The sequence below is a fragment of the Sebastes umbrosus genome, chromosome 3 (genome assembly GCF_015220745.1).
Source record: "Sebastes umbrosus isolate fSebUmb1 chromosome 3, fSebUmb1.pri, whole genome shotgun sequence".
In the NCBI taxonomy this organism is placed as follows: domain Eukaryota; kingdom Metazoa; phylum Chordata; class Actinopteri; order Perciformes; family Sebastidae; genus Sebastes; species Sebastes umbrosus.
Genome location: NC_051271.1, coordinates 12949055 through 12976365, shown reverse-complemented (window position 1 = coordinate 12976365; position 27311 = coordinate 12949055). Strand labels below are relative to the sequence as shown.

Sequence of the window (27311 nt, the reverse complement as noted above, 5' to 3'; positions counted from 1 at the left end):
TATTATAAAAAAAACAGAGAAAATAGAAGACAGGATCTCAAAACACACGGAACTCAACACAGTGATTCCAGCTGTTAAGCAGTCTGTTAATCTTCAGGGATTCCTGTGAGTTTGACAACCCAAGTGATCAGCTTTTAATGGTTTTTGTGTGCTTTACTAACTCTCTAATCGTCATAGAGAGCCACTGAAAATCTAGTCTTTGCTGACCTCCAGTGGTTGAACTTCTTACCACCAGGACGTCCCCGTCGTTTCACTGATGTAGGGTTCCCCTCAGCTGTTGCAAGTGATGTCATACATCACTTCAGTCTTTCTCTTTGGGGGGATTAAGACCTGTCTCTCAAATGTAGATGCTGAATTTTCCCTTTAACCTCACCTGGAGGCTACTTAGCTGGGACGTTTGAGAATTTTGGTCCTCTCCAAAGTAACGGGAGTTTTTTTTGTTGCCTCAGATGACAACTTCACACACTGGCTTTCATTTAAGAAGTCATAGGCTGGATCTGAAAACAAGGTTACTGGTTACACACAGACAATATGTGAGTCACCATGAGGATGGAGGCCAGAGGCTGATATTACCTTGTGCTGCTTTATCACGCATCTATACATGAGTCATACTGACAGACAGTACATGAATCCAGTTAGCAGGTCTACAACCAGGGCAGAAAAAACATTTTCTTTAACTGAGAACCTCTCACTGTAGAAGGAATCTGTATTCTCAGAGCCGACCTTTGATTTCTCACAACTATTTATAGTTTATGAACCATCAGCTCCATCTGGTGTCTTTACCAGTGAACTGCATGTGGGAGACAAAGATGTAAATACCAATATTATGTCCCTGTAATAGAGGAGGCTGCAGTTTCAGGACCACAGTTTATAGGAACCTAGTTTTACTCCACCCAAATATTACTTTCTGTCCGTTGCAACGTGATCTCACAGAATACCACCACCACGAAAACAATATAATATATTATATATAAAATGACAAAACAATGAGTATTGTTTACACTGAGGACAGTAGGCTTTGTGAAAAACTAGCATCCTAGACATTCGGTTCTGAAACTGCAGCCTCCTGTAATACTCGGAAATACCGTGTTTCTGGCCATTACTGCCAACAAACGCTCCAGTAACATAAATCCTAAACATTTAAGTAATACATTACAAATCACTGCAACGTTTTCAACATAATTCTTGGTGAAATAGGCGCATTGAAATAAAGAACTACACCACAAACTTGGAGCTTTAAATTTTTATAAGACTTATAAAAAAAAAGAAAAAACATAACACAATAACCAAGGCATGTCATACATTGTGTTTTTCCTTTGTTTCTCTGATGAGTATTTACAAACAGGCTTATTTACAGATAGCAATAACTCAGAAATGAAAAAAAAAAAAAAAAAGAAAAGCTACATATAGTCTAGCACAAACAACCAGTTAGCATAATGATAATATATTTGTTATGTACAATGTAACTGGCAAAGGCTAGAGCAAGAAGGAACATAAAGATTCTGCAAAAAGGTTTTAAATAACTTCAAGTATCTTGTCTTGAGGTTTCACGGAGGTTTTTAGTCTGATTGGACGCAGATTTTCAGCGACACCGAAAAGAAATCAAACAAATCTGGTCGAGCGGCGTGTAGTGTGGCGGGGAAAGGACAGGAGGAGCTCTAGCCGTTGGAAAAAGACGACACAGACGATGAAACAAACGCGGCGACAGAACAATCAACTTCTCTGATAAATGCCCACTTTTTTTTTAAACTTTTAACACAACCAAGGGAAACCTCCTCTCCACATATAAAGTGATATCCAGCTTATTAGCCTGTGGCACCTGCTTTGAATAACAAATGTGCAACAGGCAGAAAAGAAACATTAGGAAAGAGAACATACTGTTGCTCTGGGGGGAGGGGGGGTAATGGTAGCTGTTGACATCTTGAGTCCAACGGGTTTTCTGAACATGAACTTTGTGGTTTAACTAAACATCTTAGATAAGTAACTTCACAACATTCTGCGGCCATTTAATCGTCTCTCTCGTGAAACCCAAACTCTGGAGTTTATCGAAAAAACCGTCTCCATCGTAATGTTCCACATTAAATTAAAATCATCACCGAGTACCTTTACATGTAAATGATGGTCCAAATATAATAAAACCATTGTCAGAATTGCACAGTATGAAAAGAAGCAGAAATATGTGGTTATTCGTCTAGGTTAGCAGTAGTTAGGCCTATTCTAATTATATCCACTATTAAGAAAAGTGTGGCCCAAGTACGGGCCATTTGTCCTATCAACGTCTCCAAGTGCATAAAACACTAATGCTACTTCACGACGCTCAACAACACTGTAGGGCTCAACTGCCTCCCTTGTTTACATTTCAGTTTAGTGTATCCATTTTGGGAGGAGAGAAAGAAATGTCCATGTACAACACGACACAGGCTGCGGCCGGTGCCGTGGTCTCTGAAGTCCCCGTAACGCATGTCTCAAACGGCACCCGTCCACTGCTTTTGACAAGACTCGCGCCGTAACCCTCAAACCAGGAGCACCATAAAGGCTCTAGTGTCATTTCTTTTAAGACCTTAAAGTAGAGCAGCAAAAAAAAAAGTGAATTCAGATTTCTGTTCTTGTGTGGCTCAAAATAAAACCGCCATCAGGTGTCAAATTAGAAGTCATGTCAAAAAACAAACTACGCTACCAGAAGAGTGAAATTTAGGACCGTCCTCTCAAAATTAGTGCATTTCCTGGGCAGCAGGGTACCATTTGAGAATCTGCTCTGATCAGCTGCACCACACCAGACACCCCCCCCCTGCCTCTAGCCTCCTTCCTTCAATCCCTCCCTCAGCAGACAGCCAGGGATAGGGGCTCACTTTCACGCCGCTGGTTTTTCTTCAGCAGCTGAATGCGATTGTGGCAGTAGAACTTGATGGCTCGCCAGTCGCGGTGGTTGCTGACCAGCAGGGGACACTGCTGCAGGCAGCGCTCACAGTCGGCCTTTGCGGGGACTCGGAGCTCGGTGATGTTTTGGGTCAGGTGCTCCTCGACTGCCGCACGCTCCGCCTCTGACCAGGGACGCTTCAGGACGCCTCGCTTTCCTACGAGGGAGGAGAGATGATGTGAGTTTTAACAGCTTCTCTCATTTGGCACGAGGTTAGTGAAACGTTCATTCATAGTCAGTGTATTATCTACAGTAGATGACGGTTGGCACGCCCCCAGTTTGGAGAAACAGACAGGAGTACCGACACAGGAGCAAAGCAATAAAGTGCTGTGGACGGGGCTGGCAGCCAATCGTATTTTAGCCACCTAAAAGATAGACTCTCCTAAAAAAATCAATATCAGTTTAAGTGTACGCTATATTTAGAATATTTTCACTGCTTTACCTTGCCGTCAGACAGCCCTTTCCAAGGGGGAACTGAACTTAAAGTGAAATTTATCTATGCTCTCTTCAAAGCCAGCAGAGTTCCCAGTCAGAAATATTCTAAATATAGTGTACACTTAAACGGATATGTGGCTAAAATATGTTTTGCTGCCGTCCCCGTCCACAGCAGTACATTGCTTTGCTCTCGTGTCGGTACTACTGTCTGTTTCTCCAAACTGGGGGCGTGCCGACCGTCATCTACTGTAGTTAATACACTGACTGTGGATAAGTACCTCGTACAGTACAACCCCACTTCAAAACACCCAAACTATCCCTTTGAGTTGTACTTTTGAGATTCCAGGCTGCTTGTTTTGCAACAACGGGAGCCTTCAAGTAGGCTTTTTTTTTTACTCTGTTCACTGTATAAATGTTGGCTATGAACTCCACATTCAGTGGTTTTGATGTCTGCTGACATTAAAAGTTAAAACTGCTGTTTGCTGCCTTCTTGTTCCTTTCCACGGTACTGTAACAAAATACAAGATCAACAATTTTGAGACAAGGAGGAATCTAACGGTGTGTCTAACGGTTGCCTAACAACAGTGTTGTCACGAGTTTAAACTCTTCATGGTTTTGGCCGTTTGAAGTTCAGGGTAGTTTGCCCTCAGCTCTCAGGTCAGAAAGAACTGACTGTATATTAATATTAGAACTAGGGATGGCAATTTCTTCTAATGTTGACATTTAAATGACACAGTTACAGCACATTGTAGTGATTGATGAAGATCTAGGCCACTTCCAGTTAGATCTAGGTCATTTTTCAATCAACTACAGTCACTAGCATTCCTCACTTCATTTGTATTCATATACTGTATATTATATATATCCCTTACTTTTTTAATCTTAATCTCTTAATCTTAATCTCATTGACTAGTTAATAATTAGAATTTGTAACATTCTTTGGTTCCAGTTTCTAAATTGTAAATATTTATCCGTGACTGTGTGGCGGCTGCCTCGTTAAACTGCTGCGTCTCTTACGTGTTTGGTGTCTTTCTACATAGAGTTTGCCTTTCATAATGGCCATTTCATTTCATTATAAATATAATTTATATTTATATTTATTTTAGACAGAAAAAGGTTAAGAATTGTGTGCTCATTTGTAAATAATAGTAATAATCCACAATTAAAAGCCGATTTCTCTATTCATATACGGAGCCATGCAAGTCACTGCATTTCTTACAACACTCTCGGTAAATATTTCAGAATAAAAGCCTTGTGTTAACAAATGAAGGAATTCTGTCCACAGAAAAACAATAGAGGGCTTTTATTTTGAAATGAACAGAAAGTGATGTTAAAAATAAATATTCTTTTCTTTTTTATTTACTATTTTTCATGTCTGACATATTCTACAGATGTGGACATTGAAACTGTTGTGATGTTGCTGGTATGATGTTAATATACAGTCAAAAGATCATTTTCACTTGCAGAAATGCACACATGACACGCAGCTGAGACGCAGCAGAGCCACCTGCCTGAGCCACCCTAATCACGCGAGCATTGTGGCTGCTCTAACCTGTTTACATGGGTGCCAAAATAAAAACAAGAGGTTCCTCAACGCACACACGCTGCTCATGTTCCCAGTGTGTCCCAGGCGTCAGATTTACAATTAATCTGAATCTCTGAAGTCACTGAACATCAAAAATGCCTTTATCTATGAAGACTAATTTGTATCTTCCAGGATATCAAACTTCTTCAGAGGATCCTGACACGACAACATCACACACTATTTTGTTTCTGTGTGCATTTCTTGCAATTTGACCGGTGAACTTTGCCTGCTGGGATAAACATGTACCAGTACACTTTGTGCTTCACCTTCAGTTATTGACTTGGAGTCTGTCTGAAGAAGCAAACGGCTTGAACTGCCCATGATGTGAATGTTGTTTCTCCTCTCTCTCTCCTTGGATGCACGCACAAAAACACACACAACTATTCTATAATCTATTCTTACTTTTTTCCACTGTTATTTAGTTTTTTGTTTGTTTCTCGTCTCTATTTTGCTTTTGTTTATTTTGACTTTTGTGTCAAACAGTTTTTTTAAATCTCACCTGCACAATTGTATTTATTTATCTTCCTCTGTTTTTGTTAAATTGTGCAGTTACACTTTTACTTGAAACCCAAACAAACCTGATGCGGGCTGACCTGAGCCTCTCCTGCGGTTAGCGGGTGGAGGAGGAGGAGTTGGAGGGGGTTGCTGGGTGTTCTTGATCTTCTTGGGTCGTCCCACCCGCCCGTTATTCTTGCCCTTCCTGACGTACAGCAGGGTGGGCGTCGGGATCGGAGCTGGAGCCGGGGCGGGCGCCTCAGGCTTCTCCTTCACCTGCTCCCCTTCAGACTCTGCCTCCGAGTACGAGTCTGCAGAGTTTCCTGACATAACTGGAAAGAGGAGGCAGAAATGAATTAGTCTAACCTGTCACTACTCCCCATGTTCTCCTGTCACACTCCTCCCATTCACACACAAACATCCACAAAAACTGGAAGAAGGTTCATAATCCTTTTCCAGCGAGGGGATGTTTGACACCATGAAGGGAGGGATCGTACAGCTCGTCTTGGACAACAGAAAAAGAGTCCCACTCATTCATTCACACATCTCACCGTCCAGTTCCAGGCAGATGTGGTTCAGGCTCATTCCTCTGAACAGCACTCCATCTCTCTCTCCACAAAGCACCACTCGGCCCACTCTGCCCATCAGGCCTGGGTCTTGGCCAATACCGGCACAGTTCTGTGTCACATGGTACTCCCTCTCCAGGAAGTGCTCCAGCCTCTCGACAGCGCTGCCACCAGGCTGCCCGGGCTCCTCTCCTTCTCCCAGCAGCAGCAGCTGGGTCAGTATAGCTACCTGCCGGCGAACCCTGGTCTGGGTCAGGGCACGGGGATTGCGGGTACCGCTTGAGCGGGCCAGGCTGCGGAGGAGGTCGGTGCCTCGCAGTGGTGTGGCGGGGGAGTGGTAGGGCCTGGCGAAGACGTACGGGTTTGTGGGGTCGACTCCCACATCCTGCCGTGTTTGCAGGAGGAGCTCTAGGCAGGGCTCACAGTGAGGGGGGAGGATGAGGGGCTGCACTCGTCCCCGTTTACCCTGGACCCCGACTCTAGGGAGGTGAGGAAGCACCAGGCGCTCAAAGGGGGACAGGGAGGCCTCCAGTGGAGTGAGAGCTGGAGGGGCACCAGGTGGGACCGGAACGGGGCACTGGGGAGTGATGCGAGCGCGGTATTCGGCGATGGACAGCTTGGAGACCTCACACTCGCGTCGCCGGTTGTACAGGATGAGGAGGGCCAGGCTGGAGTGGCAAAGAAGGCGCCAGGCCTCTGCTGACTGCAGCTGCCGAGACAGGGACAAGAAGGCCGAGTGCTGCAGCCGCCGGAGGTACAGCACCAGAGAGGACAAGGACGAGAGGAGGGGCAGCATGTGGTGACGCCCCGAACCACTGAAACAACAGAGAGGGTGAGCAATTAGTTCATTCATTCATTCTAACAGTACTAGTTCCAATTAACTTATGATGAAAGACAGAAGCCTTAGATTTCTGCTGCAAAAAGAATGAATGCTCTAGCTATTATGGTTTTTATTTTACATCGATTTAAACAGGATCATGCAAACAACGATCTCCTTCGGCCGCCCGCAGAAGGTCCGTCTTTAGAGGGTTAATCAGCAAATTATTTAATGATCAAATTATCATTTTTTTAAAATGGCAAACAGTCACTGGTTGCAGCATCTCAAATGTGATAATTTGATGCTTTTCTTTGTCATACACGATTGTAAACTAAATCTTTGGTAGATAGTAAACTATCTTTGGGTTTTGGATTGTTGGTTGGACAAAACCTTTTATTTACAAAATTATTAATTAATTAATCAACAATGAAAATAGTTGTTAGTTGCAGCCCTACTCTCAAATTTGCTCACAAAGCAGGCAAAGACCTCAGGTTACCTCAGTATGTCCTTGTCCTTATCCTCTGTCCCACTTTCATCTTCCACCTCCATCACTCCATTTTCCTCATCCTCTTCCTCTTCTTCCTCCTCCTCCTCCTGTTCCTCTTCTTTTGGTGGCTCCATCTCTTTGGCCAACCTGCTGATGAAGGGCTGAGGGCAAACCACCTCAACATCCTCCTCCTCTTTGGGCATCTTTACCTCCACGACCTCCACGTCGTCTTCATCTTCGTTCTCCTCGTCCTCCTCCTCCTGTCTTTCTGTCTTTAGCCTCTTCGTTGCTCCCTTCCTGGACTGCGTCACAGCGACGGGGGGCGGGCTTCTCTTTAGGACCGACACCGGCACTGCGTTCTGTCCTCGTGGAGGAGTCAGCACAGGTGAAGTGGAGTTTCTCCCGGAGGAGGCGGGGGATTGGTTAGCTGCTGTGAGTGTGGGCGGAGGCATGGAGAGGTCCTGGACGCCAATCTGTGGAAGATCTAAACTGCGGCTCTGTCCCGTGGCTTGTGATGACTTTGAGTGCTGCGGAGTGTGTACGTGAGCCGTGGTAGGGTTTGTGTTCTGTGCCTGCAGACGGGGCATCTGTGTGTAGCGCTCCACCAGGGCGGAGCACACTTCTGGTTGGTGGGCATGGTGTTTATCCAAGTGGCGTCCCAGAGAGCGGAAGTGGCGTCCACAGTGCTCACAGGTTTGGCGCATGGAGTCTATGGACACTCCTCCTCTGGGGACATTTATGTTGACGTTGCCTTTGGTGTTGGAGCCCAGCGGAGCCGGAGCTTTGAACACAGGTTTAGCTGAAGAGGAGGACGAGCAGGGAGGGGAGGACTGCGCTGGAGGGTGGGATGAGGAAAGCGGACGATTGTGATGAGGAACGCTGGCGGGGGAGACCGGCGGAGGCCGCCCAGGTGGAGTCCGATGGGGGGTCTTTTTCTTTGAAGGAGTGCCGCGCCGTTTCTTGCGCCGGCGTGGTGCCCGCCCACGGGGGCTGGCGTTATCTTCATCTCCAGCGTCTGAGTCACTGGCGTCAGAGTGGGAGATGGGGGAGGAGGAGGGGGAGAGGGACCAAGATGGGGTGACGTACTCCTGCTGCTGCTGCGGCGGTTGTTGCCGCTGCTGCTGCTGGGCTGTCAGAGAGAGAGGCTCATCCTCCTGGAAGTGAGCAACAGTGACAGGTTGGAGAAAAAAAACATGTCAGCTGCTGTCCAGAGACATTTTTGTAGTATTAATAGCATGTTCAACTCAAATGATTTTTTGGTTTTAACAACCTAATAAATTACTTTTTTAATATGGATGGATTTTATAACGAGTAAATAAATATAGTAAGTATTATAAGACCTTAACGCTAAATATCTGGGGGGAAAACCTACTGCCCAGCTGCCCAGAGGTGTTTTTCCTAAACAACAGCGCTCACTGTAAACCACTGGGATAGGATATTTAAACTAACTACCCAACAAAGCCCCGTTTAGACCGCGGGAATTTTCCCGTGGAACTAGGAACCTTTTGAGGAACTCATTGCGTTACGACCGCAGGAACCAGGGTCCAAATTAAGTTCCGGGGACATTTTCCGGGGCCTTTTTACCCCCCAAAAAGGCCCTGGTCCGGAGGTAGTACTTTCTGAAAATATTGGAACTTTCAGTGTGGAGTGTGCAAAACACACACAGCACCGCTGCTTCAACGGATTAAACGGCTTCAACTTGTGTACCGCTTCATTCATAAACAAAGAAGTACTCTAGTATTGATTTCGGATCATTTTAGGACGAGGGGAGAGCATTTCTCTTTGTTTGATAATATTAAAAGTAAAGTTAGGCTCTGCTGTCGGCTTCCTAACTACTTTTAAAAAAAGACAGAGAGAAAAAGAAAGAGAGATTGTGCGTGCGTGCGAGCGGGCTGATGGGGGCGGGGTTTCAACATGTTTTTTAGATGAAATGGTCGGGCACACTGAACTGCCGGCTGCAGTGTATTTCGCGGCAAGTCATGTATTTTCATACGTCATCGGACTAATTTGTCTAATCTTAGCAGGTCTTTAAATCACTATAGAAACGCAGACAACAATGGGCTGAAGGAAAAGTAGTTTTGGGACTAAGACTACAAGGAACTTCTTGATTGAAACGGGGCTCAAATCACAACCGTTGCCCAAAGATGTCCCCACCATGTCACAGACCGGCTCCATCGTTACTGACATTACTGCACGGATGTGATAAACTTTCAGCAGATTAATCAGATACACAGTCAGGAGAGCCGTTACATTTCAAAGCAATAAGCAAAAGGTGAGCATCACCGGCAAGAGAATCGACAGTGAACCAGACCACTGAGTGAGTGACAGACAGCAGACAGCACAATGACAACAAGCATAAGCTGGTTACGTTACTTATGTGTGTTTTACTTTAAAGGAGTAAAACTGTAAAACTTGATGACGTCTTGTATCATTAACACACATAGTAAAACAATTATCCAGAGCAGGGTGAGGAAGAGTTGATGATAATTATCATGTTGAGTCCAACATCAGTGTTGTCCACCCACATCCAGACAGGTGGCATCCTGCCGGCACAGCAGCGCATCACAACCGCATCTACATTTGCTCGCTAATATTCTGTTTGTATTGTACAGTCCGTCAGTGCTGTTTTTTTACTGCATAGATGTCAGGCAACAACACTTGTGAGAAATGCATCGCAGAGCAGAACTAAGTATCAGATGCAATGCATGTATTTACTGTATTCAATATAGTCCCTCATACAGTGAAGGTTCTGACAAATTAGATTTTTGTTTTGCAAAAATACGTTACTATATATATATATACACCTTCAAAATTAAAAAGAAAATACCACTATTTTGTGAGGGAAATGTCTTTATTCTTTTATTTGACTGATATATTTGAGTTCAGGACATCTCTACATATCTATCTACGACCAAATACTTGCTGAAAATCTAACATTTTTACCGTATTCATTTAGATATTTTCCAAAGTAAAAGTCCCGAGAAGTGTATGATTCAACTTTTTCACATGATCTAGCGTTAAAAAAGTTAACAAAAATCGCAATAACTCGTAATATCAAATCGCAATTCTTGTAGAGTCGCAATACATATCGAATCGGCACCCAAGTATCGTGATAGTATTGAATCGGGAGATAGGTGAATCGTCCCAGCCCTACTCTGCACTATGCTCTGCGTCCTACCTCGCAGTGAGCGAAGAGCAAATTTCGTATCATCTGAAGGCAGCTTTAGGGTAAAGTTGGTGTTTTTTTCTCTTACCTTTTTAATATTGTTGTTATTCTCAGTGTCTGAGTTACACTCTTGTTGCGCTGGAGACACAGTTCCACGAAAACCCTGTGAGACACAAAGCAGTCGCATTAAAACAGCCGCTCATTAATGTTTGCCATCACAATCAGCCTCAGCTGTCACTCAGAGAGCGGGAGGACACCCCTCCACAGTCGGTCACAAGCACAGAGGTTGATTAGGACTCCATATCTCCCACTAACGAGACGTGAAAAGAGATATTCTCTCAAACAACATCTCATGAGCAATACACATCGATCAGACTGGAATACTAAGTACAGAACAAATCCATCAGCCAGTAATAGAAAAAAAAAAAGCTGTATTGGACTTTATCACAGACAAATTTAAGATATTAAAATCTGGCTTCGAAGGACCTGTGAGCAACTGTGGTTCCACTTAGATGATGAATTGATGTCAATTTCTCAATTTTGTCAATTCCATTTCCTTAAGTGGATTCTGGTATCATCATTCTGTTGAGTAAATTGATCCAATCTAATGAGATCCATTAAAGGAACAGATGTCGTGTAATAACCATGGTTACTGTTGCTAAAGCACTATAGGTAGAGAGAGAGAGCTGGAGCTCAACCATCACCATGGTAACCCCATGCCTTGCTTAGCTTTGTGTGTGTAGCATGAGTGTGTGCGCAGCGTGTAGTGTGAATACGTGTGTGTGACAGACAATGAGTTTGTGAAGCAGACCAACAGTGTGTGAACACACATATGGTCGGCTATGTGAAGTCATCAGAGATATGCACAGTGAGTCACATGTATTTCTATACTTATGAGGACCAAGTAGCCGAGGACAGACAGATTAAAAGAAGTGAAGAAGAGTGAGATTGTTTCCTGCTGACGTGTCAGGTTATGGATTAGAAATTTATAGTTCAAATTAGGTTTTGGTTCAGGCTAGGTTTAGAGAAATTAAACAAGAAAATTAGACCATAAAGAGAGATCATACAGGAGTAGCTCTGCTCAATCCAAACATAATGTCCTGTAGATGCATTGTGTTCTGATTAGGGCTGTCAGTTGATTAAAATATCTAATTGCAATTAATCACATGATTGTCCATGATTAATCGCAAATGAATCGCACATTTTGTATCTGTTCAAAATGTACTTTAAAGGGACATTTGTCAAGTACTTAATACTCTTACTTAACATGGGAGTGGGCAAATATGCTTACTTTATGCAAATGTATGTATATATTTATAATTGGATATCAATTAACAGCATAAAACAATAACAAATATTGCTAACTAAAACTATATTTCCAGGTTAAAAATTAATGAAAATAAAATTAAAATAAACATAAATTCATTTCAGTTGTAGTTTTTAAGCTCTAATATATCACAACTGAAAAAAAGGAGATAGCATGAATTTCTGTCAACTCTCGTGACATCGTACCACAGAAATTGAACGGACATGACCTTCCAGGAGACGGCGCTATGCCGCGATTGCTTCAATAAAGTAGCGCAAATATTAAACAAGAGGGGGTCGCAGGTTCAAACCCGGCTTGGGGCCCTTCTGTGTGGGGTTTGCGTGCTCTGACAACTAACTAAAACTAAACTAAAATTAAATAAAAAACAAACTAATTGAAAATAAAAACTATTATAACGTTGCTCTCCTTGATAATGAATGACTAATTGTCCTCAAAGGTGGTCACAAGTGTAATACCAGAAACATAAGTGTGTATGGATCGGTCTTTAAAGGCACTGACCATGTTCTCTCCCCACTCTGTCAGGCTGTAGTCCACAGTGATCTCCTCCCCCTTGGTGATGTCTCGGATGGCGATGACGACCAACCGCACCTGGCTGCCACAGTGGACCTCTCGGATGCGGCAGTTAGGGGAGGGGGGGAAGGAGCTGGCCGTCGGGGCTGGAGCCGAAGCCGTCGGGGCAGCCGGAGCCGTGGACGCAGGGGTCAGAGACGGGGCGTGAGCTGAAGTCGCCGTGGCCGGAGCGGGAGCAGAGAGCGGTGTCGGGGTTGGGGCAGAGGAAACGGCAGGAGCTGGAGCTGGTGTGGAGGCTGAGCAGGAGCCGGTCTTGGATCCGGTGGAGACCTTGTCATGAGACTGCGCTGATGGACCGCTGGGAGGATGGAAAGTTAAATTCATCAGACAATATGTGCTGTTGGTCTATTTCTATTCTGCTCGAATGCTATGCTCTTTGTTTTTTGGTGTTGTGTATCTATAATGCATTTTTATTTTTTAAACAATTAGTTGATTGACAGAAATTGAATCAACAATAATTGATTACAATTGGTTAATTGTTTAACATTTACTGATTCCAGTTTGCTGTTTTTTTGTTTTATTTCATTTCAAAACATTAGTTTTTTTTTGTCTGTATACTTCACATTGGGTTCTGGCAAATAGTATTTTTTCACAATTTTCTGTTTTATTTCATTTCAAAATATTTGGTTTTTGTATTTGTAGACTTCACATTGGGTTCTGGGAAGTTGTGATGGGTTGTTTTTTCCACAATTTTCTGTTTTATTTCATTTCAAAATGTTATTTTTTTGTATTAGTAGACTTCCCATTGTATTCTGGGAAATTGTGATTTATTTTTCTCATAATTTTCTGATTTATTTCATTGCAAAATGTTTGCTTTTTTTGTAGTTGTAGACTTCACATTGGGTTCTAGGAAATTGTGATGGGGGTTTATTGCACAATATTCTGTGAAAAAACTAAATGAGTGATTCAGTGACTCATTCAGAAAAATAATTGTCCTATTTAAACGATAATGAAAATAATCATCAGTTGCAGCCCTATTAATTTCTGTTTTGTCATATTCTAATTTATCCATTTCATTGTGAAATAAATGAATGTGAATGAACCGTATGTAGAGGGGTTAAACGTTGATACTGGTTCTAAGAACCAGCTTTGCTTTTCCATGATTTGGCCGTGCGTCAAAAATAGCAGTAATAGGGGTGTGTCAAACAAGGTATACGTATGAGCAGGAAGGACATAATTGTAATTATGATGTCTTCTCATCGTATTTACATTCTTCTAGCCGTAGGGTTCATTTCTTTGCTGTAGGGATCCACTGCAGCTGAATGAGTGCAAAGCAAACAGCGAGAATCCACACATATAAGCTCATGCCAGAGCTTCAGGGCAGTGATTCTCAATCCTAGTCCTCAGAGTGCTGCCGATTTTCTATCCCACTGGCTAGTCAACTGGAGTCTTCTGACATCTCAGGTATAAATCAGCCTGATTATGTGGCTAAAATGAAAACCTACAGGCTTGGCGAGTCCTAAGGACCGGGTTTCTGAAGTGCTGCTCTCAGAGAAAGCTGTCCTCGAGTGCTGAGTTAAGATCAGCAGCCATTCATTCTTTTCTAAATCTAAAAGCTGAGCGAAAGAAGTAGTCTTCAGGGACGTTAACCATTTTTTTAGCCTGCATACACACTGATATATGTACAAAACGTTGAACATAATATTATGAACAGCAAAAAAATACACAAATGTACACTCACCAGTTGTGTGGAGCCGGCTCTGTGTTGAAGAAAGGCCCATCCAGCATGGGCCGTTTATTCTCTGCTGCTTCTTTACGATCACCTGAGAGCAGCACAGCAACAGTCAGTATAAAAGGATTACATACAAGTATGCAGGGACACACACACTCACACATACACACACACACAAAGGTCATCACCTCATCTCCTGGAGCACACACACAGGTGCACATCGCAGCACATACATAGGCAAGCACACACACACACACACACACACACACACATGCACAAAAGTAGGTCACACTCACTTGCACACGCTCCACCCCCATACCAATCACACAGACACACACAGACGCACACACACAGATGCACGCACACACACACACACACACACCACACACACACAGTTGATGGCAGTGAGAATATGGCATGCAGATATAACACACAGAAACACAGACCTGAGCTGAAGCTGTGTTCAGGCACGCTCTCTTCCTCCGTGTGTGTAACAAAGACTTTCACGGGTGTCCCTTTCCTTTTCCTTCCACAGCCGCGCCTGCAGAGAACGCACACACACACACACACACACAATTATCATTTAATCAATCGAGCAACTGGCCAAACTTCAATCAGGTCAGAGAGTGATCAATAAGCTGATGGCCACCTAATGGATCAATACAAACTGTGTTTAGCCCTCCCATACAGGCAAACAAAATACCAAAAAAACACTGAAACAAAGACGACTCTTGTCTTGCTCTTTCCTGTGTGACTGGAGCGTGGTTTCAGGCCTTTTTTCATACCTGGCATTAACATGCGCCTTGTAGCGTTGGACGATATGACGGTATGTATACTGTACTACAGAAATGTGATTTGGCAACACCGTTTCCACTGCGTGATCTCGTGATGCTGCTTCATAAGGTAATGTGATTTGGGCAGACATGGAGGAGGAGAGTGAAGAAGTTGTAAATAAATACAGAGCAACCAACCCAAGATAAGGAAAAACTCTGGTTTCATGATTGTGCGACATTTATTTTGACAGTGTTTTGACAGCTTTTTCAAATGAAAGATGAGCAAATCCTGCAAGAAAAGTCTTCTTTTTTTTCTTTTGATATAGCCTAATAATTGGGTTCTGGGAAAAAAATTGTGAAGTCAATTTTCTGTTTTATTTCATTTCAAAATATTAGATTTTTTTTATATTTGTAGACTTCACATTGGGTTTGGGGAGATTGTGATGTGTTTTTTCACAATTTTCTATTTTATTTCACTTCAAAATATTTTTAAAAAGAGCAGTGGTCACTTGAGATGCATTCTAGTGCCAGGTGTGAACAGGTGGGCTGATAAGGCAGATAAGGCCTTAGATTTATATGTTCTACACTGACTGAACAGGAGGAAATTAGTTCAGTCTGAGTCCAGAAAAAGAGATTCTTGAACATACTGAATTTTAAACGTTGCCATCTTTCCTCGCCACACACCAGATTAATGTCAAAGGTGCAGTGTGTGGGATTTGGCGGCATCTAGCGGTGAGGTTGCAGACTGCAACAAACTGAAACTTCTCCCGTGCGCCAAGCGTGTAAGAGAACTACGGAGGCTGACACAAGAATGCGAATGGCCCTCTCTGGAGCCAGTGTCTGGTTTGTCAGTTCTATGGTAACGAAAACACGATTCTAATTTTAAGAAAGCATACTTATTAATATTATAATATTTCTGCCAATAGATCCCCCTAAATGCTTCACACTGTTCTTTTAAGGTATAAAGAGCTCAGGGCAAAAGTACCCTTGAACGTTTATAAAATGCCAGATTTTTAGTATAATTCTCTGATTCCAGTTTATTAAATGTGAATATTTTCTGGTTTCTTTACTCCTCTATGACAGTAAACTGAATATCTTTGAGTTGTGAACAAATCAAGACATTTGAGGACGTCATCTTGGGCTTTGGGAAACACTGATAGACATTTTTCACCATTTTCTGATATGTTATAGACCAAACAACTAATCGAGAAAATAATCAACAGATTAATCAACAATAAAAATGATCGTTAGTTGCAGCTTTAAATACTTCAGAAAATAGGGCAAAAAAGTAAAAAATGACCTGCCACACACTATCATCTTTTCACAAATCAACAGTTTCAGCACAAATCAGAACATTTTTGAGGCAAATCAACACACTGAATCCATCTTGATATGATGATTACGTGAACAGTAACCTCTGAATAACGACCACACCGACCGTAGTAAGATTCATGCCATCTAGTTAGTGTTCATAGTTGAGTGCTCTGACCCTGGATCACCACTACGGAGTGTGCCGTTACCCCCAGGGTGCTCAAACGCAGCCACCTGTGTGAGCCCAGCGTGGCCAGGCGAGATTATCTTCTTCAGACTAAATCCATGCCAAAACCGCCACGCTCAGAAGAGCCAAACTGATCCCGCCTCTGCCGATTCTAGGCTTGTTCTGCTACCACAGATCTCAATATTGTTTTCCGTCAGTCTATTTTTTACTCGCATGACATTGGAGGCTCTTAAATCTAGGCCATACGAAGATCGTGCTTTGGATTTTGAGGTGTTCATTACTGCGTGTGTGTGTGTGTGTGTGTGTGTGTGTGTGTTCGTGTGCGTGCGCGTGTGTGTTTGCATGCAGACAAGAGAGAGAAAAAAAACAGAGGAGAGGAAGAAAGGCAAGAAGAAAAACTGGATGGAAAAGAAAAAAAAGTGAAGTAGCAGAAAACAGACGGAGGGAGAGAAACAGGAAAAGGGAGCAAACGGAGAAAACAAGACAGAGAGAGAACAGAGAGAAGCAGCAGAGATATCAACCAGACCCACTGTCTTTGTATTGATCCACTCCGCTCTCATCTGGACTCGTGATACTTTGCGCGCATGTCTCTCGCTGTGTGTTTGAGAGAGTGCACAAGAAGAGTGTGCAGCATTTTGTGCTCACATTATGTACAGATTTCCCCCCCTTCTTCCTCCGCAACGACACAAATCTAATAGACAATCAAACTTGATAACTATCAAGAAATCATGAGAAAAAATATCTGCTTTGAAACATCGGTAACACTTCATTTCACAGGTCCGCAAATGTCATGGTAATTAGGTGATAATTATCAAGTAACCTATTTGAAATTTCTTTGGAATTACTGTCAAATTACCTCAAAGTTTATCAAACATTACTTTATTATGAACATTATTTAATGATTATATGCTAAAATAGCATATAATCATTAAAATAGGGCCCTTAAGCTTGAGAAGCAGCTGCTCTTCATCAGAGTTGGAAAACCAAAACTAATAGAAGACACTTCTGATCAGGCACAAATCTCACCATTGTGTGACTTATTGTCTTCATAAATGTAACCTGGTAGCTAATGTAATGATTCAGGGAGCTGTTTCCCAATAGCTGGTCATTTATTTAATACATTTCCAGGAAAAGAATACAAACTTAATTAATATGCTTTATTTCCATGTCTGCTGATAAATAGATAATAATAATTAGCAAATAACTTCTTTGAAATTTCTTAAAAAACTCCCTGAATCATTACATTAGCTATCAGGTTACATTTGTGTAGACACCGACAGCCTTAGTAATTTTTAATGCTTTTTTCTAGGGATGCTTCGATAGTGATACCGATATCTGACCGATACCGACTCAAATAGCTGGTTCGGGTTTTGGTGATAGTGGGGCTGATCTATTCATTTCAATTCGATGTTCATATACTATATACATTATATATTGGAATTTTAATTCCTGTTTAAATTTTTAACCAATTTGTTGCTGCATTAAAAAGGTTTACACTTGAATTGTAGTTCCTGTTCATTTTGAAGATTTTTTTACCAAGTTGCTGGTGTACGATTTATTGTTTTAATAATAAATAACAATTTATTTGTTACATTTTGTTTTACAAGGTTAAGAAAGCAATATTTAAGTCAAGCCTGATGTTGCCTTGCACATAAAAGAATGATCCCAGTAACTTTCATACAGTGAGGCATACAGCTTATTGATTAAACTCCGGTATCGGATTGGTCCTCGGTATCGGCAGATACTCAAAGTCCAGGTATCGCTATCTGTATCGGGACTGAAAAAGTCAGATCGATGCATCCCTACTTTTTTCATGCTGAATGACTTATGAGCACATCTCTGGTAAATACAAGATTTAAACTGGTGCTTTTGTGTGATTCTTTATGGCGAAACTCAGTTTTACAGATCTGCTGATTAATCAATTGATTCACTGATTAGTCGACAAAATCGTTTAAAGCTGAAGTAGGCGAGATTGGAGTAAATATGATTTTAAAAAGTTGTTTTTATAAAACGGTCATTATATCCTGACAGTAGTACATGAGACAGGTAATTTAAAAAAAAAAACATGTGACCTCCGGTGCTCCTAATGGCATCTGCAGAATTTCAGGAAAACAGCCAATGAGAGATGAGCTGAGCAGCTGTCAATCACTCGCAAACTCTGATCAAACGGTCAAACTAGGCAGCGCTGATCAATATTCAATAATCAATATTCTGTTACTGTAATGACTATTTCTCTCCTCAAATGTTTTCAGAAACATCTTGTAGTGTACTGTTTAGCTGTAAAATGAGAAAGTTTGTGACCCAGCAGCCATGTTGAGATCTGCTGTGAAAATATCAAGGACCGCCCACCAGCCGGAGCACAGCCAATAGGAACGCTCTCATTGAAATGACCTGTGATTGGTCAAAGTCTCCCGTCACGGGTTGGATTTTTTAAAGCCTGAAAACAGAGCCATGAGGTGCAGAAGTCTAGTTTTCTCTCAGAACACTTGAATTACAATATGCTGAAAGGTTATTATGGATTTTTTGCCCAATGATGTTGAAAAAATTGTTGCCTGCTGAAGCTTTAAGTGTTAGTCGACTAAGAATTTCTCAGGTCGAGGACACCCCTCGTGATAATATTGAATTATTGCCCAGACCTACAAGAAAAATAACAATAGAGTCAGCTGTGAAGCTTCAACAGTTGTCCACGCTGACATACCGTACGTGCTCACACAGACAGGCTTAGATCCCAACAGGTCACCGGCTTTTCCCAGAAAAACACTGTTTTCTTCAGAGTTTATATTCTGCTGGATTATTTTGGGTCTTCCGAGTGTGTGTGTGTGCGTGTGTCTGTGTGTGTCTATGTGTGTCTGTGTATTCAGTTCTGGTTCAATGAGTTTCTGGGAACTTTCTTGCCAACCAAAATCTGTCTCACCTCCACTCCTTCAGTGAGCTGACCCCTCTGTCTCTCCCTCCAATCCTGTCTCAGTCTGTCTCACCCTCCCGATCGATTCTCTCATTCTTCACTCCTTCACTCCAACTAACACACACTCACACACACACAGCCCCCTCCCGCCAACCCACATGCATGCACAAATACACAAACAAGTCAAGACCCACATATGCGTGAGCACACACACACACACACACACACAGATTGTACAGTCCACATGTGCACACACACAAACACACACAAACCCCTCCCCCTATCTGGCCCACATGCATGCACAACACACACAGGCACGCAAACACACACACCCCTCCCTTTCAGGCTTACACACACTCACACACACAGAGTACACACAAATATCCTCTCTCTAGCCAAGCTCACATGCACGCACACACACACACACACCCCTCCCCCTCTCTGTAAAGCTCACATGCGCACACACACATTAGGAAAGCTCACTCGAGTGCACACACACACTCTCTCTCTCTCTCTCTCTCTCTCTCTTTCTCTCTCTCTCTCTCTCACATAACCAAACCCACAGTCTCATGTTCCACACACACTTTTTCCCTCTCTGACACACACACACACACAAAGGCAAGCACGCATACAATCTGCACATTACAGATTCTCAGACTCATGCATATCTGGTACAATATATTGCACACACACACACACATACGTTCCATCAAACACATTATTCTTTCTCTTGCGGATACAAACACACACAACCACTTGTCACGCAACTGTTTCTGCTACATACGTCTGGATCACAAACACACACACACACACACACACAAGGCACACATGCACAAACTCACTCAATAAGCCTCACGTACACTCCGTCCTTCATGCAGACACACACACACACACACCATCCTCAATAATACAGCAGATACACACACACACACCACCACCACCACCCCCCCACCCTTCTCACATATACCATACCACCCACACACAGTGTGCACATACGCACAAACATACTTTTCCTTTGAGCATGCGTACACACACACACACACACACATACACACACTGTCCTTTCCTCTTTCATAAACAAAGTAGATGCATAAACACTCTCTCCTATGACACACACAAACACACTGCCCTTGTCTAGGAGCCACACACACACACATATACACACACACATACACAAACCTTGTGTCTGTCTCTCCCCCTTGACACACACCCCTCCCTCTCTTACTGACTGCAGAACAAACACACACACACACACACACACACACACACACACACACAGACAGAGACAGACAGGCATACACACACCTCTCCTTCCAGAACAAATACACAAACACAGAAAAGACACACACACACACACACATACACACACACGGCATATGCACTAGCTACCAAGCCTTCTTTTTCAGTTTCCAAGACACACACACACACACACACACACACACACACTCACCCTCCCCTTCTGTTTCAAAAGCTTGCACACGCAACTGAATGCACACACACACACACACACACACACACACACACTCATCCTCACCCTCTGTCACACACTCCCCTCTCTTAAACACACACACTCACTCACTCTGTGCTCTCTTTCTATCTCTCTGCAACACACACCCTCCATCTTCTCTCTTCTCTGTTCGTCACAAACACACACACACACACACACACACACACATCTCTCAGTTTCTTAAAGACAGACACACACCCTTTCCTTTAACACTTTCTGTATTGTTTTTACTTACTCGATTTTGATTGTACCACTTTTATTGTTAGTAACGTGATGTCATATCCGCTCCGTATCCATCTTCGAAAAAACGAACCGCAGTCGGCAGCAGTGAGCCGAAACGAGAAAGTAGAAAACGGAGCGGAGGGTCTGCGTGGATACGACCTGCACCCTCACATGTTAAATCAGTAAAAGTGTGGAAACACTTTGGGTTTCACACATTGCCAGGAAAAGCAGAGCTAGACATCACGGCTAGAGCTGCACGCTAACTCTGTCACGGACAGGAAACGTTATCGCATTGCGGTAACGTGCTGTAAAGCCAGCCAGTCACTCTCATCTCCGTGGTCAGATTGGCCGACGCTACAACAGTAGAGCACCCATATACTGACATTTATGTTAAATGCATTCAAACCGAGCTGACCATGGATGTATAAAGAACGGAAGCTGCTAGCTGCTAGCGACGGACTTGGCGAAGTTAGCGGAAGTATACACGCCCGTAGGGCTGTCTCGAATACCATTTTTTTGGGCTTCGAAGCTTCGGTGAGAGATATTCGAAGTTATTCAAAGCTTCGCGGAGCAGCACAGCGTGGCATGACATCACATGTTCTTCTGTCAGTCTGTCTCCATCTCCCCTGTGTCGGCGCCGCTGCCGCACTACTGTACACACACGCACCTCTACACACAACAAACAGCGATATCCATCTGAGAATAACTGATAATAAGTAATAATGTTGTGGGATTATTCCTTATTTCATGGGCTATTTTGGAGATTTATACATTATTATTATTACATACTTATGCATTTGAATACTGATTTGGAGGTTGAATATGAATACCATGGCAAAGGTCGAAGTTTCAAAGCATTCGGGTCAGCCCTACACATGTGACTACGTCCGGTTTTCAAAATACGGTGCTAACAAAGGGAACTGTATAATAAAAATACATATATAGAAATAAGATTGATTGGATTGTATTCACCAAAAGTATAAAACATTACATGACCCTTATAAATTAAGAAGAAAATACCAGTACTTTGTGAGAGAAAAGTCTTTATTCTTTGATTTTTGGGTTGCTGGAAAAAATGTAATAAATAATTCCTGACAATGACTGATAGAGTATTTGACCTCAGGACATCTCTGACTACATACATACTGAAAATCAAAAATTTGTACTGTATTAATTTAGATATTTTCCAAAGTAAGAGTCCCTAGAAGTGTATGATTTAACTTTTTCCCCATCGTCTAGTGTTTAAAAAGTTAACAAAAATCGCAATAAATCTTAAAATCGAATCTCAATATTTGTAGATTCGCAATACATATCGAATCGGCGCCCAAGTATCGGATCGGGAAATACAGCATCGTCTCTCGCACCCCAGAAATTCTTTACTTTTAAGGCAACACACACGCACACACACACATACACACATAATTAACACAATCCAAAACACCACACACTCACACACTCTCTCTTTACCAATCATACATGTGATTATTAAACACACTGAAACACACACACACACACCACTTGGTTACACATAAACACCATCCTTCATGCTCACACACAGAGACACACCTCCCATCCCTCTCACTCTCCCTCACACACACACACACACACACACACACACACACAAACAAACACTCACATTCCCTCCCCCACTCTCCTAACACACACACACACGTATGCGCAAACACACTCTCCCCTCCCCTTCCCTGTGCCTCTAACACACTTCCCCTCTATCTCTGTCTCTCTCTCACATACACACACACACACACACATACACTTTTTATATGCTCCTTCTCACGTACACACACACACACACACACTCACACACATATGTCCTTCACAGTCCCTCTCTCTTCTGCCTTACAGTAAACACACACCTTTACTCTTTCACTCTCTCACACAGACACACAATAACACACACACACATGCGTGCAAACACACACTCACTCTGAAAAACACATTTAAAAACACATTTTCCCTTCTCTCAAACACACCCTGTCTTCCCAACACACACTTACTCATTCTCTCAACCACACACAAACTCACTCACTCAATACTACACACAAACACACACACACACTCCTGTTCTCTTTGTCACACACTTCTTACACACTGTGCTCCCCCCCTCCCTCTTCCCATCTCTCACTCTCTCACACACACACACACACACTCACACAGTGTCTGTCTCTGTCACGCACACACTCTCTCCCCCTCCCATCCCTCTCTCTCTCTCTCACACACACACACACACACTCCCTCCTCCTTCCTCTGCTTTAGCACACACACACACACCACTCCCCCTCCCTCTGTGTGTGTCTCTCTCTCTCTCTCTCTCACACATACACACACACACATACACAAACACACACACACACACACACACACACACACAGAGCTGCTCCTTTCTCTCTCACGCTCTCCCCCCTCCCTCCCTGTGTGTGTGTGTGTGTGTGTGTGTGTGTCTTTCTCTCCCACTCTCACACAACCACACACATATGCACACACACACACAAACTACACACAGGCGTGAGCGTGCACTACAGAAAGAGTGAGACACACACGCACACACTACCACACACACACACATACACACACACACACAAGCTCTGACAGTATGTTGATCCCAACATTTTTTTATAACTTTGCCATATTGTACAGATGCATTATGGGTTTTATGTTCCTGAAAACTTGGTAAACAGTTTAGACACAGACACAACACCATTATGCTATTAAAAACTCTATTAAAAAGTGCATGTTAATTGTTGTTGATATAGTGTGTATTTATTAAAATTTGCTTCATCCTGTCACTCAAAAAAAAAAAACACTCAAAAAGGTGAACTCAGTGTCACACACACACACACACACACACACACATAGTGCACACACCTCTCTCCAGAGCTGCTGCTGCTTGGTAAAGGTGGAATTAAGGGTCAAAAAACAAGCTTGCATGACGCAAACCAGCCACTTTTCTCACATATTTTCATTAAACTGGACTTTTACTGACTAAATAACGTTTGTTTACAACTTTAGCTCCATCAAAAACACCCTCACACACACACACATACATGCACACACCCACCACAACTGTCATTGTGCAGGAAAACATTGTCATGACAACACTTATACTATAGTATATATATATATGTTAATATTAGGAGTCTCCTCTCACCCTCGTAGTGGTGGTGTCGGTTTGACGCCCTCTCCGTCGCTGTCCAGGCTGTGTGTCTGCTCTCTGTAGTCGAAGAGAGAGCGTACGGTCTCCGCCATGTTCACCGAGCAGCGAGTCGCTGATCTTCCGCCGCCGCCGCTTCACCGTTCAGCCTCTTTCTGTCGCTCTCTTCTCTCTCCAGCCGCTCGGCTACTAGCAGCACAACCAAGGTTATTACAGCCGCTCCCACCGCGCGGCGAGGCGGAGGGGTGGCGGCGAGCGGCAAGGCAACGACATTATAGTTAAAGGTCGGTTAACGTGGCCTTCTTTTTAGCGTGTCGAAAACACGACTAAGTTGTGATTTTTAAACAATATATTTAAATCATCAACATCAAGTTGTGGGCTACTTTTAATAAATACGTTGATGTTGGCCACCCCTACGAAATAGAATGGACGCGCCCACCACAAAGCAGATGCAAAAAAAAAGTAGTTTCTTAGAAGAGTGATTATTAGCTCCCTATTTTAGAGAAGAAATCAGGAAAATTAAGTAGTGGCATTCAGGCTAAAGTTTGTTTTTTAAAGAGAATAACATTAAGCTGAGAAACATGTTACAGCAACTTACTGGTTACATGTGCACTCCTTATTTTATCAACAGGTTTTAACCCTCATCCACCAGTGGATGAGGGTTAAAACCTGTTCATGGTTTTTTTTTGTTGTTTTTTACATTTATCCTTTGATATTGCAATATATTGTTATTAGTTTTTTATTTGTTTGTTTGTTTTATTGACACAATAAACATTAATTACTTCTTTATTGTTTTCTTCCATTTACATGCATGTTCTTTTTAAATATCTATATATTATAATTTGCTTAATGGATTGTATATATGTATACATATGTTTTTTTTAATTATTATTTATTATTGAATTGACACTTCGGCAATATTGTTCACCTGACAGTCATGCCAATAAAGCAAATTGAATTGAATTGAATTGAATTAGCTCCCTATTTTAGAGAAGAAATCATGGAAATTAAGCCAAATTCAGGTCAAAGTTTTTCTTTTAAACAGAATAACATTAAGCTGAGAAACAGGTTTTAACCCTCATCCACAAATTGTGTGATTTGTGTAAAATACCTCAAATGAAAAAAACCATTTGAATATGATATTAAAGAATTTATTGATAACATTGTTATGTAGACGAATATTAAAAAAAAAAATCTACAGATTTTAAGAAACTGTTACATGTGCTCGGATAAACTTTTGTTAGAAATTTGTCACAATTTATGTCAAAATACCTCAAATGAGGAAAAACATTTCAATATGATATTAAAGATGTTCTTGATAACATTGTTATGTAGACGAATATTAAATAAAAAAAATACATCTGCAGAGCCTTTAGAAAGGTACAGAATAAAATAAAAATATTGTGATTGTGAATTAATCATTTTAATAATGTTGGCGGGTCCAAAATGAATGTTTTGTTTATCTCTGTGGAAAATATCTGACGTTTGGTTCCCACTTCTAACATGACTTGTGAGCAAATAGTATAACAACGTTGGTATCACGCATATATGCACTCCTTATTTTATCCACAGGTTTACCCTCATCCATAAATTGTGTGATTTGTGTATATCAAGATTACTGACCTCCCAGTTAACATTAGGATGCATAAAAATTAGGCTACATTTTTTCCAGAATCTATAATGTGATCAATATTACTTAAAATATACCACAGTAGTATTAGCTTATACCAGGGGTCAGCAACCTTTACTATAAAAAGAGCCATTTTAGGCAACAACAAAAAAAATCTGTCTGGAGCCACAAAACATTTGAGCATTGTGATGAAGGTAACACAGTCTATAGTCTAAGTATAAAGTAAATAAGTCTAATGCAGTGAGGGCCAAAGTGCAAATGTACTTATACAAAATGTAACTTAACGAGAAAGAAAAGTCATAATAATACGAGAATAAAGTCATAACTTAACGAGAAAAAAAGTTGTAATACTACGAGAATAAAGTCATAAGTTAACAAGAAAAAAGTCATAATACTACGAGAATAAAGTCATAACTTAACGAGAAAAAAGTCGGAATATTACGAGAATAAAGTCATAACTTTACGAGAAAAGAAGAAAATAACACGTAAAATTACTACTTTATAATATTATGACTTTATTCTCGTAATATGACTTTATTCTCTTTGTGAATTAATCAATTTAAAAAATTTGGTGGGTCCAAAATGAATGTTTTGTCTATCTCTGCGGAAGATATCTGACATTTGGTTGACTGTCAGTTACTGTCAGCATTGATTTTGACAAGTGAAAATAGGTTAGAGGTGTGGGAAACTTTGCATAAATAGAGACAGGGCGAGCGATTTGTCAAACAAGCAACACATCGCTTTGCTTGTTCGCTGACGCACGGAGCAGGTTAGGACATCTTCATTGGGAAAAACTAAAACAATCTGAGGTTCGCTCGCTCGTGCACATAGCGTCCAGTTAGGAGAGGAGGGAGAATGCGACATCTAGTGGTTGAAAGTTATTAATAGCACCTTTAAGAAACGTTTGAGTATAAAGGTCAGTTCAAAGGTGACACATTTCAAAGATTTCAGAGATTTGGCACCCACATTTGCTAACTACGAAGGAATAAATTATTAAATCCTTCCCTCATAACAATGCGTAGAAGAATCTGTTAGTCTATTAGTTATGAGAAACCATACTGCAGCTTGTACTCTGGGGAAGAAATTTAGGCTTTCAAAAATCTAGATAAATCTTCTTTTTAAAAAACAGAAAGTGCCAGGCCATCACACCATATTGTCTTTAACAACAGCATCCAACACCTTATTTAAAACCAAACGATTAAATCAGCAGTGGGTAAATGGAGCAAATATGATTAAAAAAGTTATTTTTATAAAACGGTCACTATATCCTGACAGTAGTGCATGAGACAGGTAATATCTGGTGTCCTCCGGTGCTCCTAAAGACGTCTACAAGATTTCACAAACCGGAGGAAAACAACCAATCAGAGCCGAGCTGGAGTCTGCCGTCTCTGAGCAGCTGTCAATCACTCACAAACTCCGATCAAACGGTAAAACTAGGCAGCGCTTATCAAATGTGAATCAATATTCTTTTACTGTAATGCCTATTTCTCGCCTCAAATATTTTCAGAAACATCTTGTAGTGTACTGTTTAGCTGTAAAATGAGAACGTTTGTGACCCCGCAGTCATGTT

At 41.9% G+C, this 27311-nt stretch overlaps 1 protein-coding gene across 2 annotated transcripts; it reads right to left on the bottom strand.

Moving 5' to 3' along the window:
* Window positions 1-1228: 1228 nt before the first annotated feature.
* Window positions 1229-24299, bottom strand: si:dkey-117m1.4 (serine/arginine repetitive matrix protein 1). 2 transcript variants are annotated; one of them, XM_037764155.1, is made up of 9 exons: window positions 24109-24299; window positions 14484-14578; window positions 14047-14128; window positions 12294-12663; window positions 10557-10631; window positions 7312-8456; window positions 5984-6813; window positions 5531-5764; window positions 1229-3074 (listed from the first exon to the last, which is right to left on the bottom strand). In XM_037764155.1, exons 1-9 carry the CDS (start codon window positions 24204-24206, stop codon window positions 2821-2823), a joined length of 3183 nt encoding a protein of 1060 aa, XP_037620083.1. In that variant the 5' UTR covers window positions 24207-24299; the 3' UTR covers window positions 1229-2820. The 2 variants fall into 2 exon arrangements, with proteins under 2 accessions (XP_037620083.1, XP_037620082.1); XM_037764154.1 differs by having other exon boundaries at window positions 5516-5764; window positions 24109-24298.
* Between the last annotated feature and the right edge of the window lie 3012 nt (window positions 24300-27311).

Excerpts from the sequence above, each read along its gene's own strand:
- si:dkey-117m1.4 (XM_037764154.1), bottom strand. The coding sequence starts at position 24,206 with ATGGCGGAGACCGTACGCTCTCTCTTCGACTACAGAGAGCAGACACAC. Across the intron at positions 14,579-24,108 it reads CCGACACCACCACTACGAGG|GCGCGGCTGTGGAAGGAAAA; the intron begins GTGAGAGGAGAC and ends CGTTCTCTGCAG. Across the intron at positions 3,075-5,515 it reads CTCAGGTCAGCCCGCATCAG|GAAAGCGAGGCGTCCTGAAG; the intron begins GTTTGTTTGGGT and ends CCTCCCTCGTAG.